This window comes from Coregonus clupeaformis, unplaced genomic scaffold (assembly GCF_020615455.1).
Source record: "Coregonus clupeaformis isolate EN_2021a unplaced genomic scaffold, ASM2061545v1 scaf0002, whole genome shotgun sequence".
NCBI classification, from domain to species: Eukaryota; Metazoa; Chordata; class Actinopteri; order Salmoniformes; family Salmonidae; genus Coregonus; species Coregonus clupeaformis.
Genome location: NW_025533457.1, coordinates 1,236,476 through 1,252,985, shown reverse-complemented (window position 1 = coordinate 1,252,985; position 16,510 = coordinate 1,236,476). Strand labels below are relative to the sequence as shown.

The window sequence follows — 16,510 nt, the reverse complement described above, 5'->3', positions numbered from 1 at the left end:
ATAGTGTGTATGTCTGACATTGGTACCAGTTGTATCTGAGTTGGTCATACTTTTTTAGGTTTTACTTAGTGGGTAATGTTAGTGTAAGAGGCCATAATAGTGTAGTTTAGATTGGCTACTCTTGGCCGTATCATGAAGCTAGCTAGCGTTAGCCACTAAGGCTATCGCTAGTAGCTACAGTGAGGGGGAAAAGTATTTGATCCCCTGCTGATTTTGTACGTTTGCCCACTGACAAAGACATGATCAGTCTATAATTTTAATGGTAGGTTTATTTGAACAGTGAGAGACAGAATATTAAAAAAAAAAAAAAAATCAGAAAAACGCATGTCAAAAATGTTAGAAATTGATTTGCATTTTAATGAGGGAAGTAAGTATTTGACCCCCTCTCAATCAGAAAGATTTCTGGCTCCCAGGTGTCTTTTATACAGGTAACGAGCTGAGATTAGGAGCACACTCTTAAAGGGAGTGCTCCTAATCTCAGTTTGTTACCTGTATAAAAGACACCTGTCCACAGAAGCAATCAATCAATCAGATTCCAAACTCTCCACCATGGCCAAGACCATGGTGGAGACACTGTTGAAGGTAATATATATTTTTAAACGCTGTTGAATATGCCAATAATACGGGGTTCTACGCTAACTAGCTAGCTAAGAAACAGTGTTGTACAACCAAACCAGTGGAGAAGTTGAGCCTCACGCTTCTGAACTCTTAGTTGCGGAAATTGACCCATTCGGCGATTTACTTTCTGCATCAACGTCACATCGCTGAGTCTATTTTGCAAGTGGTTTTATCTAAGTTATTTGATTGCTCCTAGTGTCAGACTGACAGTGCCACTTGAGCTCAATTGGTTAGGTGGTAGCTAACTTAATCTTAGCTGGCTAGCTAGCTACGTTTAAACATAGGTAGTAGCGTTAGCTGCCTAACGTTACTTTACGTTGCTTAGGCCTACAGTCTGTTTTAAGTGTATTTGACACAGACCACTAAACTTCCATGTCGGTATAGGGCACTTATCTAATTGAGGTTCGTTTTAGAAATAAGTGTACAGTTTCACTAAGGTTCAGATGACACAACATTTACAGTGGGTTAAAATAGGCTGCTGTTAGCATGTTGCTGTTATACGGAGAACTGACCTATGTGAAGCTAGCCACAATAACTATTAGCCAGCCACAATAGTTGATTTAGAGGTTTACCTTCCAATTATAAGTCCCTCAGTGAAACGGATGCAAACTGATTTAAAATTGTGGAAATTGTGCCATATTTCAGCCAAATAATCCCCAACACTGTCAAGACTAAACCTATGCAAGCACATTCAGATCGACCACACGGTGGCGCTATAAAAAGGCACATGCTTATATCTCTTGATCTGTTTGACTCAGAGTGATGACATTTGGCACACATGCTCAGGGATGTGAGTCCAGCTAACCTATAAAGTGTGGTTTAGTTTGGCCACATGGTGGCGCTGTTGGACAGGAATAACCATTCATGCAAGCTCATTGACTCATAGCGGCCATATTGTTTAAGTCCTGGGAAAAAAATGTTGCATTTAAAAACATGGGTACATGGATGCTATGTACCAAGATCGGTCCAGCAGTCCTGGAGAAGACGATGTTTAAAGTAGTCAACATCACTGAAAATGGTCCCAAAAATGATCCGTTTTATTTTGAGTTCTGATATTTGGCAAGTATGGCAAACAGTACAGAAGTAACTCCTCCTAGGGAAACGTGTCCAATTTTTCCTGACGGTGGCACAATGGGCACGCAGCTGAACCCCGGCAACGCTGCTTGCAGCTTTAATTATTATTCATTTTCTTCCGTAACGCAAAAAAAATCTAATGCAAATTCCCGTGAGATGGTAAGGCTTAGGTTGCAGCAACCTGGCATGATGGTAAAGGGACAAGGGCCACACCCTCTCGTACAATCAAATGCCAATTAGCCACAAGGTGGTGCTATAACAAACTTTGAAAGCATGAGTTAGAGCCCTAGATGTGGTCCCTCTCCTCACAAGGAACACATTTTGCCTCAATAACCCATAAAGTCCCCACGTGATACATTTTCCACCATTTTACATTTTGTGAAAAGCAATCAAAACGCTGCTCCTCTGGCACCGAATTACCGATCTACACAAAACTTGATAAATGGCATCTATGTCTCCCAACGCAACATTGTCTAGGCTAGTATGTCAAACAACATGGCTGCTGCTGACCAATAAACATTCACGTGGGCGTGGTCTGTCACATAAATTCATACAGATCAGAAAATAATATTAACATTGTAACAAAACTTGGAGTACATGTTTCAAACACTGTCAAGACAGCATATGCAAGCACACTTCTGATCGACCACACGGTGGCGCTATAACGGGCACATGTTTATATCTCTTGATCTGTTTGACTCAGAGATGAAATTTGGTACACACACTCAGGGAGGTGAGTCTAGCTAACCTGTAGAGTATGGTTGAGTATGGCCGTATGGTGGCGCTGTTCATGCAAGCTCATTGAATCATAGCAGCCATGTGGTTTTAGCTAGACTCTTGGAAAATGTTGTGTTTAAAGACGTGCATCCATAGACGCTATATACCAAATTTGGTTCCGATCGATCCGGAGGTGCAGGAGAAGAAGTTTACAGTAGAGGTTCAGGAGAAGAAGTTTTACAGTAGTCAATATCATACAAAATTGTCCAAGATACATCTAAAGTATATTGCATTGATTTTGAGTTGTGATATTTGCCAAGCACGGTAAACAGTACTGAAGTAGCTCATCCTAGAGTGATGTGTACATTCAGTCCTGATGGTGGCAGAGTGGGCCCACAGCTTGAACCCCGGCAATGCTGCTTGCACCTTTAATTATAATTACGCCGGTTCTTCTTGCCAGGAAAATTAACATGCAAATTCCTGTGAGACGGTAAGGCAGAGGAGGGTGCAACTGGACATGGTTAATGACATGGCGTCAGGAAGCCTAGTGGTTAAGAGCGTAGTGCCAGTAACCGAAAGGTCGCTGGTTCTAATCCCCGAGCCGACTAGGTGAAAAAATCTGTCGATGTGCCCTTGAGCAAGGCACTTAAACCTAATTGCTCATGTAAGTCGGTCTGGATAAGAGCGTCTGCTAAATTACTAAAATGTAAATGTAAAATGGTTAAGGCCCATAGTCCAGACCCTCTCATGCAATTTTGTGAAAAAATACTTTAAAAAGCTACTCCTCTGGCACCGAATGACCGTTCTGCATGAAACTTGATAAGTTGCATCTATGGATCAGACACAGACAAACTGAGCTGCTTTCATGGAGGACTGGCTTGACTTGTGAGGATGACCAAACTATTTATTTTCACCATGAGCAAAAGCTATTTTGCAGGTAGCTTAGTGGGTAAGAGCGTAGTGCCAGTTACCGAAAGGTCGCTGGTTCTAATCCCCGAGCCGACTAGGTGAAAAATCTGTCGATGTGCCCTTAAGCAAGGCACTTAACCCTAATTTCTCCTGTAAGTTGCTCTGGATAAGAAAAAGAAAATTGTTTTTTCTTTTTATTTTATTTATTTATTTATTTTTTTTATTTTTTATTTTTCACCTTTATTTAACCAGGTAAGCCAGTTGAGAACAGGTTCTCATTTACAACTGCGACCTGGCCAAGATAAAGCAAAGTAGTGCAATAAAAACAACACAGAGTTACATATGGGGTAAAAAAATAAATAAAAATAGCAATCGACCTGACCCTGGAGAGCTCGTCAGAGGAGGAGGAGGAGGATCCTGACCCAAAGTAGCAAAGAAAATGTTGTGATCCATTTAATAAACTCAAGCCTACCCAACGGCCCTCGCTATAGTCCCTCTAATCACTCTAAAAAACTTAATGAATACATTTTAATAATCTGAATGATGAGTACAAATGGTGATGGGAGTTAGAGGTCCCGTTCCGAAATGGACATAGGAAAGCCCCGGACCCAATATGCAAAAATATATTTTTTAAAACCCGTTCCCAACGGACCTAAGGACAACCAGACCCGTCACCGTATGGACCAGGTCGGGTCCATGTCCGGTCCGAGTAAGGGAAGCAGCAGATCATTTTGCTTCTTTATTAACCGGACCTACGGAGAAACAGGAGAGAGAAGCACATCCGGGGGAGGAGCCACAGCTGTAGGCTTCTAGGGAGCGGGGGAGGAGCCAGAGCTGTAGTCTACTAGGGAGCGGGGGAGGAGCCAGAGCTGTAGGCTACTAGGGAGAGGGGGAGGAGCCAGAGCTGTAGGCTACTAGGGAGAGGGGGAGGAGCCAGAGCTGTAGGCTACTAGGGGAGCGGGGAGGAGCCAGAGCTGTAGGCTACTAGGGAGAGGGGGAGGAGCCAGAGCTGTAGTCTACTAGGGGGAGGGGGAGGAGCCAGAGCTGTAGTCTACTAGGGAGCGGGGGAGGAGCCAGAGCTGTAGGCTACTAGGGAGAGGGGGAGGAGCCAGAGCTGTAGGCTACTAGGGAGAGGGGGAGGAGCCAGAGCTGTAGTCTACTAGGGAGAGGGGGAGGAGCCAGAGCTGTAGTCTACTAGGGAGAGGGGGAGGAGCCAGAGCTGTAGGCTACTAGGGAGAGGGGAGGAGCCAGAGCTGTAGTCTACTAGGGAGCGGGGGAGGAGCCACAGCTGTAGGCTACTAGGGAGCGGGGGAGGAGCCAGAGCTGTAGGCTACTAGGGAGCGGGGGAGGAGCCAGAGCTGTAGGCTACTAGGGGGAGGGGAGGAGCCAGAGCTGTAGGCTACTAGGGAGCGGGGGAGGAGCCAGAGTTGTAGGTTACTAGGGAGCGGGGGAGGAGCCGTGCGGGGCGTAAATGTAAAAGTAAGTTGTGGGAGGCTTTGAGCAGGCACGGTGGGGGAGAGAGAGACACACGGTGGGGGAGAGAGAGACACGGGGGGAGAGAGAGAGAGACACGGTGGGGGAGAGAGAGACACGGGGGGGAGAGAGAGAGAGACACACGGTGGGGGAGAGAGAGAGAGACACGGTGGGGGAGAGAGAGAGACACGGTGGGGGAAAGAGGGCTGGTATCTCCCGCTAGACTAAGGTCTTGCTAGTTATTTATCAGAGTAAATACTACCTGTCTTGACTGCATCACACCGAGAGAAGCTAGCTAACTAGGCTAATTGAGGCTAGCCATAACATTACTGTGTTTGTCACCATCCTAAAGTTAGCCAAACACATAACAACATTATAAATGGCTGCCTACCTGTTGGCTTTTGGTCATTCCTTCCTTCTAGCCTTTCCTTCTCATTTCACTTTGAATTCTGCCATTTTAATTCCATCTTCCATTGATTAAATATCTCCTAACTTGCTTTGCCACACAAGCAGAGCAGCAATGATATTCTCTCTCTCCCTCGGCGGGAAGAAAGGATCAGAACCTATGCCTTTTCCAAATCATCAATAGCGTTACATCATGCAGCCAGCCCATAGGTTTAGCTTTCTAAGACATTCTAAGGTTTGTAGGCCCATCACAACAACAACAAAAAAAACTTGCATTATTATTATTGTGATGTGTATATTTAATTGATTTATTCTACTTTTTTTATGTAGATGTTCTAAAAAAAAAAGGTCCGCATCAGTGGCTTGTATGCGTGGAAGCCCGGAGACGCCGAAAGTGTTTATATTAATTAACGGTCAATTACCGTGAGACCGGCAGTTATTTGCATGACAGTTACCGGCTGACGGAATGCAAGGACCAACACAGCCCTAGGAGAGACCCGTGAAGGCCAGTCAACCCACCCCTTGGCGTGCACCTCCTCCGTCTTGGACATGTAGAGGCATCTCTTCTTCAGCGGCGGGTCAGGATCCTCCTCCTCCTCCTCCTCCTCCTCTGACGAGCTCTCCAGGGTCAGGTCGATCACGTCTGCCTTCTTATTGGCCGAGCTGGGCTCGCTGTGGGAGGGGACCACGGCACACAGACGCGCTTTGGGGGGTAAAGATTTGGAAAGTATCAAGTAACAGATCGACCAGTAGGTATATTGTGGATACAGTATTTATAGCAGTGACGGCTGACGTCTATAGGGGGACTTACGTTCTATTTTTGGGATACAGGTTGAGGACACATTGAGGGCCTCTTTCTTTGGTCTCATGGGGCACCAGGTCCCATCCTCCTGGAACTTGATCTCATCCACATCAGAGCAGTCGTTCAGAATCTCCATGAACAACCTGACAGACAGACGGACAGAGACTCCCGTGTTCCAATGACGTTCCTTTGACATTCCATTCATGTTCTAAAAGTTCATTATAAACTGGGTGGTTCAAGCCCTGAATGCTGATTGGCTGACAGCCGTGGTATACCACGGGTATGACAAAACATTTATTTTTTACTGCTCTAATTACATTGGTAACCAGTTTATAATAGCAATAAGGCACCTCGGGGATTTGGGGTATATGGCGATGCGTCGTGCTAAAGAACAGCCCTTAGCCGTGGTATATTGGCCATATACCACACCCCCTCTGGCCTTATTGCTTAAATAGAACACTACAGTATTCAGTTCTGCTATTTATACCATTCAGGGCTCTATTTAACCTCAGCTAATACAGTGCCTTGCAAAAGTATTCATCTCCCTTGGCGTTTTTCCTATTTTGTTGCATTACAACCTGTAATTTAAATCGATTTTTATTTGGATTTCATGTAATGGACATACACAAAATAGTCCAAATTGGTGAAGTGAAATGAAAAAAATTACTTGTTTCAAAAAATGTGTACAAATAAATAACGGCAAAGTGGTGCGTGCATATGTATTCACTCCCTTTGCTATGAAGCCCCTAAATAAGATCTGGTGCAACCAATTACCTTCAGAAGTCACATAATTAGTTAAATAAAGTCCACCTGTGTGCAATCTATGTGTCACATGATCTGTCACATGATCTCAGTATATATACACCTGTTCTGAAAGGTCCCAGAGTCTGCAACACCACTAAGCAAGGAGCACCACCAAGCAAGCGGCACCATGAAGACCAAGGAGCTCTCCAGACAGGTCAGGGACAAAGTTGTGGAGAAGTACAGATCAGGGTTGGGTTATAAAAAAATATCAGAAACTTTGAACATCCCACGGAGCACCATTAAATCTATTATTAAAATATTGAAAGAATATGGCACCACAACAAACCTGCCAAGAGAGGGCCGTCCACCAAAACTCACAGACCAGGCAAGGAGGGCATTAATCAGAGGCAACAAAGAGACCAAAGATAACCCTGAAGGAGCTGCAAAGCACCACATCGGAGATTGGAGTATCTGTCCATAGGACCACTTTAAGCCGTACACTCCACAGAGCTGGGCTTTACGGAAGAGTGGCCAGAAAAAAGCCCTTGCTTATAGAACAAAATAAGCAAACACGTTTAGTGTTCGCCAAAAGGCACGTGGAAGACTCCCCAAACCTATGGAAGAAGGTACTCTGGTCAGATGAAACTAACATTTTCCATCGGCAGGGACTGGGAAACTGGTCAGAATTGAAGGAACGATGGATGGCGCTAAATACAGGGAAATTCTTGAAGGAAACCTGTCTCAGTCTTCCAGAGATTTGAGACTGGGACGGAGGTTCACCTTCCAGCAGGACAATGACCCTAAGCACACTGCTAAAGCAACACTCGAGTGGTTTAAAGGGAAACATTTAAATGTCTTGGAATGGCCTAGTCAAAGCCCAGACCTCAATCCAATTGAGAATCTGTGGTATGACTTAAAGATTGCTGTACACCAGTGGAACCCATCCAACTTGAAGGAGCTGGAGCAGTTTTGCCTTGAAGAATGGGCAAAAATCCCAGTGGCTAGATGTGCCAAGCTAATAGAGACACCCCAAGAGACTTGCAGCTGTAATTGCTGCAAAAGGTGGCTATACAAAGTATTGACTTTGGGGGGGGTGAATAGTTATGCACGCTCAAGTTCTGTTTTTTTGTCTTATTTCTTGTTTGTTTCAGAATAAAAAAATATTTTGCATCTTCAAAGTGGTAGGCATGTTGTGTAAATCAAATGATACAAACCCCCCCAAAAAATCAATTTTAATTCGAGGTTGTAAGGCAACAAAATAGGAAAAATGCCAAGGGGGGGTGAATACTTTCGCAAGCCACTAATACACTCGTAGTTACATAGTTACAAGATCTATTTATACCATTCAGCTCTATTTAACCTCAGCTAATACAGTCTAACATAGTTACAAGATCATTGCCGCGGCAACAACCGGGATGTAAAATAAAACGTTACTAATAAAAATAAAAATGGAATGAGAAGTCTAACAGTAGATTCCCCCCCCTCACTGACCCGTCGATGATGTCACACACAGGACATATCCAGGTGTTATTATTATTATTAAGGGTTCAGCAGCGAAACCCTGAGGTCAGAGGTTACCAGGGTAACACCTTGTATTCGTTGCCATTGTTTATTATTTTCCTTCTGCTGATTATTTTTATTTTTTTTTAAATAAAGCACATTTCCGTGAGATGGTAAGGCCTAGGAGGTAGTAACCTTGCTTGAGGCCACACCCTCTCATCCAACACCATGGTAACATGGTGGCGCTTTAACAAGCGATTAAAAAAGCTAACTTTGAAAAGGTCACGCCCCTCACCCCATGGCCTAGAGTCCTGCAATTCAGTACATAGGTCCCGTTCCTCACAAAATAATACATTTCCCTCAAGGACCCATAAAGTCCACCACGATGGATTTTCTGCCATTTTTAAATTTAGTTTAAAAACCACTTTAAAACGCTACTCCTCTGGCACCAAATGACCGAAACTGGATATGTGGCATCTACGGACCAAGCGCTCACAAATTATGTTTTCGCACGATAGTATATCAAACATGGCCGCTAGTGACCAATAAACATTCATGTGGGCGTGGTCTGGAAAATAAATGGAATACAACTCCCACACGGATATTCGCATTCTAACAAAACTTGGTACAAATGTTCCAAACATTGTCAAGACTCAACATACGCGAGCACATTCATATTGACCACACGACATTCATATTGACCACACGACATTCATATTGACCACACGGTGGCGCTTTAAAGGGCACTTGTTAAAAACCTCTTGATCTGTTTGTCTCAAAGTGATGGAATTTGGCACACATGCTCAGGGATGAGTCTAGCTAACCTGTAAAGTATGTTTCAGTTTGGCCGCTTGGTGGCGGCTTATAGTAGAGAAATGAACAAATTGTCTGGCAACATCTCTGGTGGACATTCCTGCAGTCAGCATGCCAATTGCACGCTCCCTCAAAACTTCAGACATCTGCGGCATTGTGTTGTGTGACAAAACTGCACATTTTAGAGTGGCCTTTTATTGTCCCCAGCACAAGGTGCACCTGTGTAATGACCATGCCGTTTAATCCGCTTCTTGATCTGCCACAACTGTCAAATGGATGGATTATCTTGGCAAAATTAGAAATGCTCACAAACAGGGGACGTAAACAAATTTGTGCGCAAAATGTGAGAGAAATTAAAAATGTTGTGCGTATGGAACATTTCTGGGTTCTTTTATTTCCAGCTCATGAAACCAACACTTTACATGTTGCGTTTCTATTTTTGTTCGGTGTAGTTATAGAAAGGTACCAACCCGTCGATAATGAGGCTCTCATAGGGGGCCTTCTTGTCACAGACAGGACAGACCCAGGTGGGTTTCTTCTCGTTCATCTGCAGGTAGAGCGCTGCGTCGAAACACTGCAGGTGGGAACAGGTGACAGCTCGACACGGCACTGTCAGACGCATCTTACCCAGCTGGAGAGGAGAGAGACAAGAGTGAGTTTCACCACACTTTACATATTTGTAACACCCTATATATATATATATCTATCTTTGTCTGTCAGTAAAAGTGTAGCAGCATGATTGTATGAAATGTAGGTTTTCTTCCCCAGCGTGTTTTACTCACGGGGCACATGAGCGACACTCTCAGACTGGTTGTGGCAATCTCACTGTCAGGGTCTGCGGTCAGCTTCTCTTTTACTGCAAGAGGACAGGGAAGATATGAAGGACATTACAGATTAAACACATAAACGGGTGTATGAGTGTGATTCAGTGGGAATCAATTACAATGAGCCTGTCTTCCAATTTATGTTTATGTGTGTGTGTGTGTGAGTGAGAGAGACTGTGTGTGTATGCTTGTGTGTGTGTGTGTGTGTATGAGTGTGACCACACAAGTGTGTGTGTGCTCACTCAGTGCTCTGGAGTGGTCAGGGTTTCTGATGCCCTTCATCCTGAGCCTCTGCAGCAGTAGAGGTGATGTGAGCTGTCTCACCAGGTACACCGACATGGAGTACGTCTGGGAACAACAGTCAGAAATAGAATTATCTGTCAGCTTGAACAACACACGGAGTACGTCTGGAACAACAGTCAGAAATATAATTATCTGTCCGCTTGAACAACACACGGAGTCCGTCTGGAACAACAGTCAGAAATATAATTATCTGTCCGCTTGAACAACACACGGAGTCCGTCTGGGACAACAGTCAGAAATATAATTATCTGTCCGCTTGAACAACACACAGAGTACGTCTGGGACAACAGTCAGAAATATAATTATCTGTCCGCTTGAACAACACACGGAGTACGTCCGGAACAACATATCAGCTTGAAAGGCTGATGAAGTCTATGATGCAGAAAGGCATCTTTACAGTTTCCACTACTACAAATGAAGTTCCCAATCACAGAGTGAAGAATGCCTTGCTCCTCAAGGTTAGTGCTTACAGTACCTTTCCGATTTCGGCTGCCCACGTTACAGAGATCTGATTGGGTACGGCAGAGGACAATCTAACCAATGAGGTGATGTTTAGAGGTCTTCCAGGTCTCTTCTGTTCCACTCCATTTTTAGGGGGCGGGGCATAACCCTGAAAAACAACACACGTATTAGAGCATGCTTGTTATCAACTTCACCATCACGTTATATTACAAATAGTCTCACTTTAGTCTGTGCTGATCTAGGATCACTTGAGCCTTTTGGATCATAATGAATAAGATTACATGGACAGGTGGGACCTGATCCCAGATCAGCCGAGAAACGTACCGGCAGGGGGAAGAGCTTCCCATTAACTTTAATGCAGAGACTGTTGGGGTAGTTGTCTTCTTGGGGACAACTGGTTTCTGACAGACAGAACCTACAAGAAAAAAAAAATCAAGAAAAAATCAAAATGTGGAGAAGCGATAAACAAGCTGTTTGAAATAAATCCCCTCAGAGGCTCCAGGTGTCTGAATAGGTCCTGGAATTACGACCGCATTCGATCTACTCTCACCTCAGTTGTATCTGAACCATGTAGTCTCTTCTGCCACCTGGTAGGAAGTCCCTTTAAAGAAAGAACAAGAACACATGATAATTAGAAACAGAACTATTCCGGAACACGTCAGGAGTAAGTAAGGCGCTGTGAGAGTAGAGAGCAGCCCCCATACCTGGAGATGCACACCTCCCTGACTTGTTGAGGCGTCAAGGCGAAGATGAAGTATTTCTCTTGGTGGTATCTCTGAACAGTGCTGGCTCCTAATAGAACAAGGATGTCGGATTGTGACGTGACGCAAATACAAAACATTCAGACACTTCATTGCAGTCTTTGGTCAGTAACGTCAAGCCTGGCCAGTGGACAGGTAATATGATGGAAGGTACACGTCAGCAGAGAGATATTGACAACACCCATCATTTGGATCTATGAGAACTTGAGAAGTGTCTAAAAATTAGAGCCAACAGGCTGGTTTAAGGCTCTACAGTGGAATGGCCAACAAGACATGGACATCAGATTATGACCAGAATGAACAAACATTCAGGCACTTCATCACAGACTCCTTCATCAGTAATGTCAAGTCTGACCAGTAACATGAAGGAACCTAGATGAGGAGAGGGGACCAGTAACATGAAGGAACCTAGATGAGGAGAGGGGACCAGTGATATGAAGGAACCAGTGATATGAAGGGACCTAGATGAGGAGAGGGGACCAGTGATATGAAGGAACCTAGATGAGGAGAGGGGACCAGTGATATGAAGGAACCAGTGATATGAAGGGACCTAGATGAGGAGAGGGGACCAGTGATATGAAGGAACCTAGATGAGGAGAGGGGACCAGTGATATGAAGGAACCAGTGATATGAAGGGACCTAGATGAGGAGAGGGGACCAGTGATATGAAGGAACCAGTGATATGAAGGGACCTAGATGAGGAGAGGGGACCAGTGATATGAAGGAACCTAGATGAGGAGAGGGGACCAGTGATATGAAGGAACCTAGATGAGGAGAGGGGACCAGTGATATGAAGGAACCTAGATGAGGAGAGAGATAGGCAGAGCTTAAGCCTGCCTTATAACACCCATCCAAACCATTCAGAACTAGGACAACTTGAAGTGTCTAAAGTTAGGGTGGCCTACAGGTTGGTTTCAGGACAACAGGAAGGAACATCAGTTTGTGACCAGGAAGAACAATCGTTCACACACCTAATCTGAGTCGATCAGTAATCATTCTGTAGCTCAATTGGTAGAGCATGGCGCTTGTAACGCCAGGGTAGTGGGGTTCGATCCCCGGGGACCACCCATTCGTAAAAATGTATGCACGCATGACTGTAAGTCGCTTTGGATAAAAGCGTCTGCTAAATGGCATATTATTATTATTATTATTATCAATGTAAAGCCTGCCCAGTAATAGTGGTCCATCTAGATTTCCTAGAGACACTGACCTAGGCTGGAGGGTTTGATGAGGATGTCCAACACGTCGTAGAATGGCAGAGACTTCATCTGGACGTCTGGGTGGACAGGGGGGATGAGAGGGGCGGGCTGCTGGAGGTTCATCCTCAGCTCCTTATAGGTCTCCTCGTGGAGCTGCAGCGAATCACCAGACAGGACCAGAGAATCACCGGAGAGGAGCAGCGAATCGGAGACCTGGTCAGAGTCCCGGGAGACACCGGCGCCGTCAGGGGACAGGTCACTGAGGTCAGAGGTTACCAGGGTAACACCACAACCTACTTCCGCTGCCGTGGAGAACGCAGACTTAATGGCAGCCAAGTCGGTATGACTAGTGTCTATCGTCCTGGGATAGCGGCGTCGATAAAGTTCCTTGATTTTGATCTGGACGGCTGGACTGCAGGAGGCGTTCTTCAGGAGGTGCAAGACCCTCAGAAGGAGCTCATGCTTGCGACCACTCTTGTTTCGCCCAGCGAAGCCCAGTAACACTTGTAGCTCTGACACTCTGAAACTTGATACCATGCTCTGGAGAGACAAGGGGAGACATGAGGACACAGACAGGCTACCATGTCATTGCCATGTCATTGCAAGTATGGGAAAATTGTATGCACTCACTAACTGTAAGTCGCTCTGGATAAGAGCGTCTGCTAAATGACTAAAAATGTAAATGTAGAATTGTCAATGTAATGCAGCAATTAAGACATTGATAAAACATGATTAGGAATGATTAGGCTAATCATTTTGCCACTTGAGGAAAATTCAAGTTTTCATGCCATGTTTTCTTTAGTTCAAAATCAAGTTACAGTTGATTAGCCCCATTTTTAAGAAGTCAAAAGTGTAAAAGTATGTAACTAGGATGCTGTATATTCTGATATCCTAACAAAATAATGACTCAAATGTCACATTATCCTTACATGGCACAGCCAGGTTAGCAATATTGTCTTTCAAAGCAAAAACACCAAACATGTCAATGGCAGGTAAAACTACCCAGAGTAGAGCTTTTCCAACACAATTATTATTACACATTTTATGACCCCCACCCCCCACCCCCAGAACAGGAAAGGAATAAAACCCCAACTGACCCTTCATTATATGGTCCATGCTCGATCGCTCTTACGTGTGCATTTCCTTTGTTCTTAGAAATCCTTATTATATGTGACCGTTAAGCATCTAAAAAATGTTGAATGGGAATAACGCCAGAGCCATTAGATCAGATCAAACACCAAACACGGGGAGAGCATGGCATTGGGCAAGGCAGACAAATGATGGATGGAGAGCAGTGAGGCCGAGCGTTGACTTTAGAAAGGAAAAAACCACAACATTTGCTAGCTATATGGTTAGGTAGGCAAAGGAAAACTGTGGGACTGCAGAATCATGCTCGTGGTAAGAATTTGTTAAGCTATACAATAATGCTGTACACAAATAGGTATTGTTATGGGGCATTCATTTGATCATTTGAATAGCAACAGAAAAAACGTATCAAAATATCAATAATTCCTGCAAATGATGAACATGAGCATGGTTCCATATGTGAACATAACATTATCCGATCTTCTGATCTGGTTTTCAATCTTCACCAGCTCTTGCATGACTATGAAAATTATATATTCTGAATCAGGGGAGGGTGGAGAAAAATTCCACAGCTTTTTTATGAGTATTTTTTCTCTCCAGAATATATCATTTTTCAGTCATGGCACGCTTTGTTTAAACCGGTTAAATGTAACTAAATGTAATCGAAAATCTAAATCTACATAATCCGCAAAAGTAATTATTTATCATGAGGGCCATAAACAATAACTAGTAATGCTTAATACTCCAAGAAAAGGTTAAAATCTCACCTTTCTGGTAAAAATAGTTATAAATTGCTGAGGTGTAGTTAATTTTGAGGACACAAGCTCAAGTAAACAGCACAAATATGCAAAAAAATATGAACATTTTAAATATTGTATATGATGCATTTCCTATTCAACAAAACTGCATGAATAAGGCTTGAAATGACATATGCTTTCTAAATATAGTATAATAAAATTATAAAACGATTAACTATAAGATTTCACCTTCCTTATAAATGTAAAATACATATTTCTATGTTTAGTGTTAGAGAAAATGTGCATCTTTTCTAAAGGTCTCTCTTGATCAAAACGTCTGCCCCCATCGCTGTGAACGTCTCACAGAGCTCTAGCCTGGCTTCCTGAACTCGTTAGGAACTCGCCTTTCATCTCATATTAATTGTGTCCGTCTATGACAAACAGAAAGTGTTTTTTTTTGTTTAAAATCTATTAATTATTTTAGATTAATGGCTATAAATGGATCTCTGAATGTGCTACAGTGCTGAAACCAAGCTACGATATAAGGATTGCAGGCATGTGCTTTGACAGGGGCTGTGACATAGGGCTCAGCCAGGAGTTGATGGACAGTCGGAAGAGCGAATGAAATGGTAGGAGGGACATCCCAGCTTCAAATTTCACATCCTATGTCACACCGGCTCAGAAAATATACTACTGTGTCCATGGGAACCAGGGCTATCACTCAACCCAAGCCATTTCGATCTAAGGTGTCCACAGATCGATTTATAAGCAGAAACGTTGGTCGGAACCGGTACCAGAACCACGCAGGTCCCCTAAAACAGGGGTCTTTACATTTAAGAAAAGTATTAATTAAGCGATATTGAAGATTGAAAGTTGGGGGAAAAAAACGATTTAAACAACAAAAAAGCTGTGCATTTTTCTCCATCCACCCCTAATTCAGAATATACCATCTTCATAGTCATGGCATGCACGAGCTAGTGAGATCCTATTGACGTGTTGTAGCATGTATCTGTGAAGAGCACGTGCGCACACAAAAAAAACACTTTAGCAAAGTGTCAAGTCTATAAAACTTAGTGCATTGAGTTTGTAACAAATTCTGGTTTTGGGAACAGAACATTTTATTGATATTAGATGTTTTATCGATGAGAAAAATGTGCAGAATGCAGGTCCAGTTTCACCTAGTTCCATCTTCTCCCACTACCCCCGACTGGACTTCCTGTCGTTACCATATTTGGTGGTGAGAAAACGTTCTAAACGGATGCTTCAGCTTTATATTAAACTAATTTAGCCTCGGTCTCATCTTATGTAGATGGCAGATGGCTAACTATCATTTGACTGATTAATAAAGTCGCTATCATTTTACTGAAATCTTACATTACAGTTAGTTACAGTAATGTTTATAGCGGTCCAGTCTAGATAACCTTATCTAGAATGTCAAACCTGAAAATTACTCTTATTTTTAGATAACAGTTAACAGCAGTCCAGCTAGTTAGCAACACTGAAAACAACAATAGTCGCTAGCTGGATAGCTAGTTATGTTAGCACAGCCTATTTGACTGTAAATAGAGTAGCTACCTACTGTAGTCAACTAACAGTATTTACATGCAACAGGTAACACAGATTTTGTTAGATAAAGTAAATTAACGTGAAGCAACATTACAAAACAATTTCGCATTGATAAGCCAATGGCTACATGTGGATAATTGTTGTTAGCTAGCTCGCGGCATGCTAATGTCGAGAGCAGCACCGGTTGTTAGCTATGTAAAACAACAGACATGCAGTATTTTTTGCCTTTATAAAGCAGAATTCTAATTTATTGCCTTATCCGACAACGCAAATGTATTAAATGGAAGGATTAGCCGTAGTACAGCTTTCTACCTAGTGGCTATGCTTTTTATTTTATTTTAGCCTACCCGTAGCTCCTCAAATTCCGCCATTTTCTTGTCAGGATCATTGACCTCCCCGTCATATGACATGGGTGCCTGGCTGCGGAATGACGTGTCTTGGTGGGTGTTGATTGTTGTGAGGAACGCCCACAGGAAGTTGTGGGTGTTGATTGTTGTGAGGTTCGCCCACAGGAAGG

General features: G+C 43.5%; 1 protein-coding gene across 2 annotated transcripts in view; it reads right to left on the bottom strand.

Moving 5' to 3' along the window:
• The window catches only part of pias2 (protein inhibitor of activated STAT, 2), a 26,508-nt gene extending 9,998 nt beyond the window's left edge, over positions 1–16,510 (bottom strand). The window contains exons 1-12 of one of the 2 annotated variants that reach the window (XM_041835963.2): positions 16,341–16,506; positions 13,702–13,789; positions 12,616–13,144; positions 11,349–11,436; positions 11,195–11,245; positions 10,969–11,059; positions 10,658–10,792; positions 10,122–10,227; positions 9,838–9,911; positions 9,526–9,686; positions 6,008–6,141; positions 5,716–5,899 (exon numbers count right to left, since the gene is read on the bottom strand). In XM_041835963.2, coding sequence (XP_041691897.2) covers positions 5,716–5,899; positions 6,008–6,141; positions 9,526–9,686; positions 9,838–9,911; positions 10,122–10,227; positions 10,658–10,792; positions 10,969–11,059; positions 11,195–11,245; positions 11,349–11,436; positions 12,616–13,141 — 1,550 coding nt within the window. In that variant the 5' untranslated portion in view covers positions 13,142–13,144; positions 13,702–13,789; positions 16,341–16,506. Of the gene's footprint in view, positions 1–5,715; positions 5,900–6,007; positions 6,142–9,525; positions 9,687–9,837; positions 9,912–10,121; positions 10,228–10,657; positions 10,793–10,968; positions 11,060–11,194; positions 11,246–11,348; positions 11,437–12,615; positions 13,145–13,701; positions 13,790–16,340 lie in introns of both variants that reach the window. The other variant, XM_041835962.2, reaches the window with a different exon arrangement.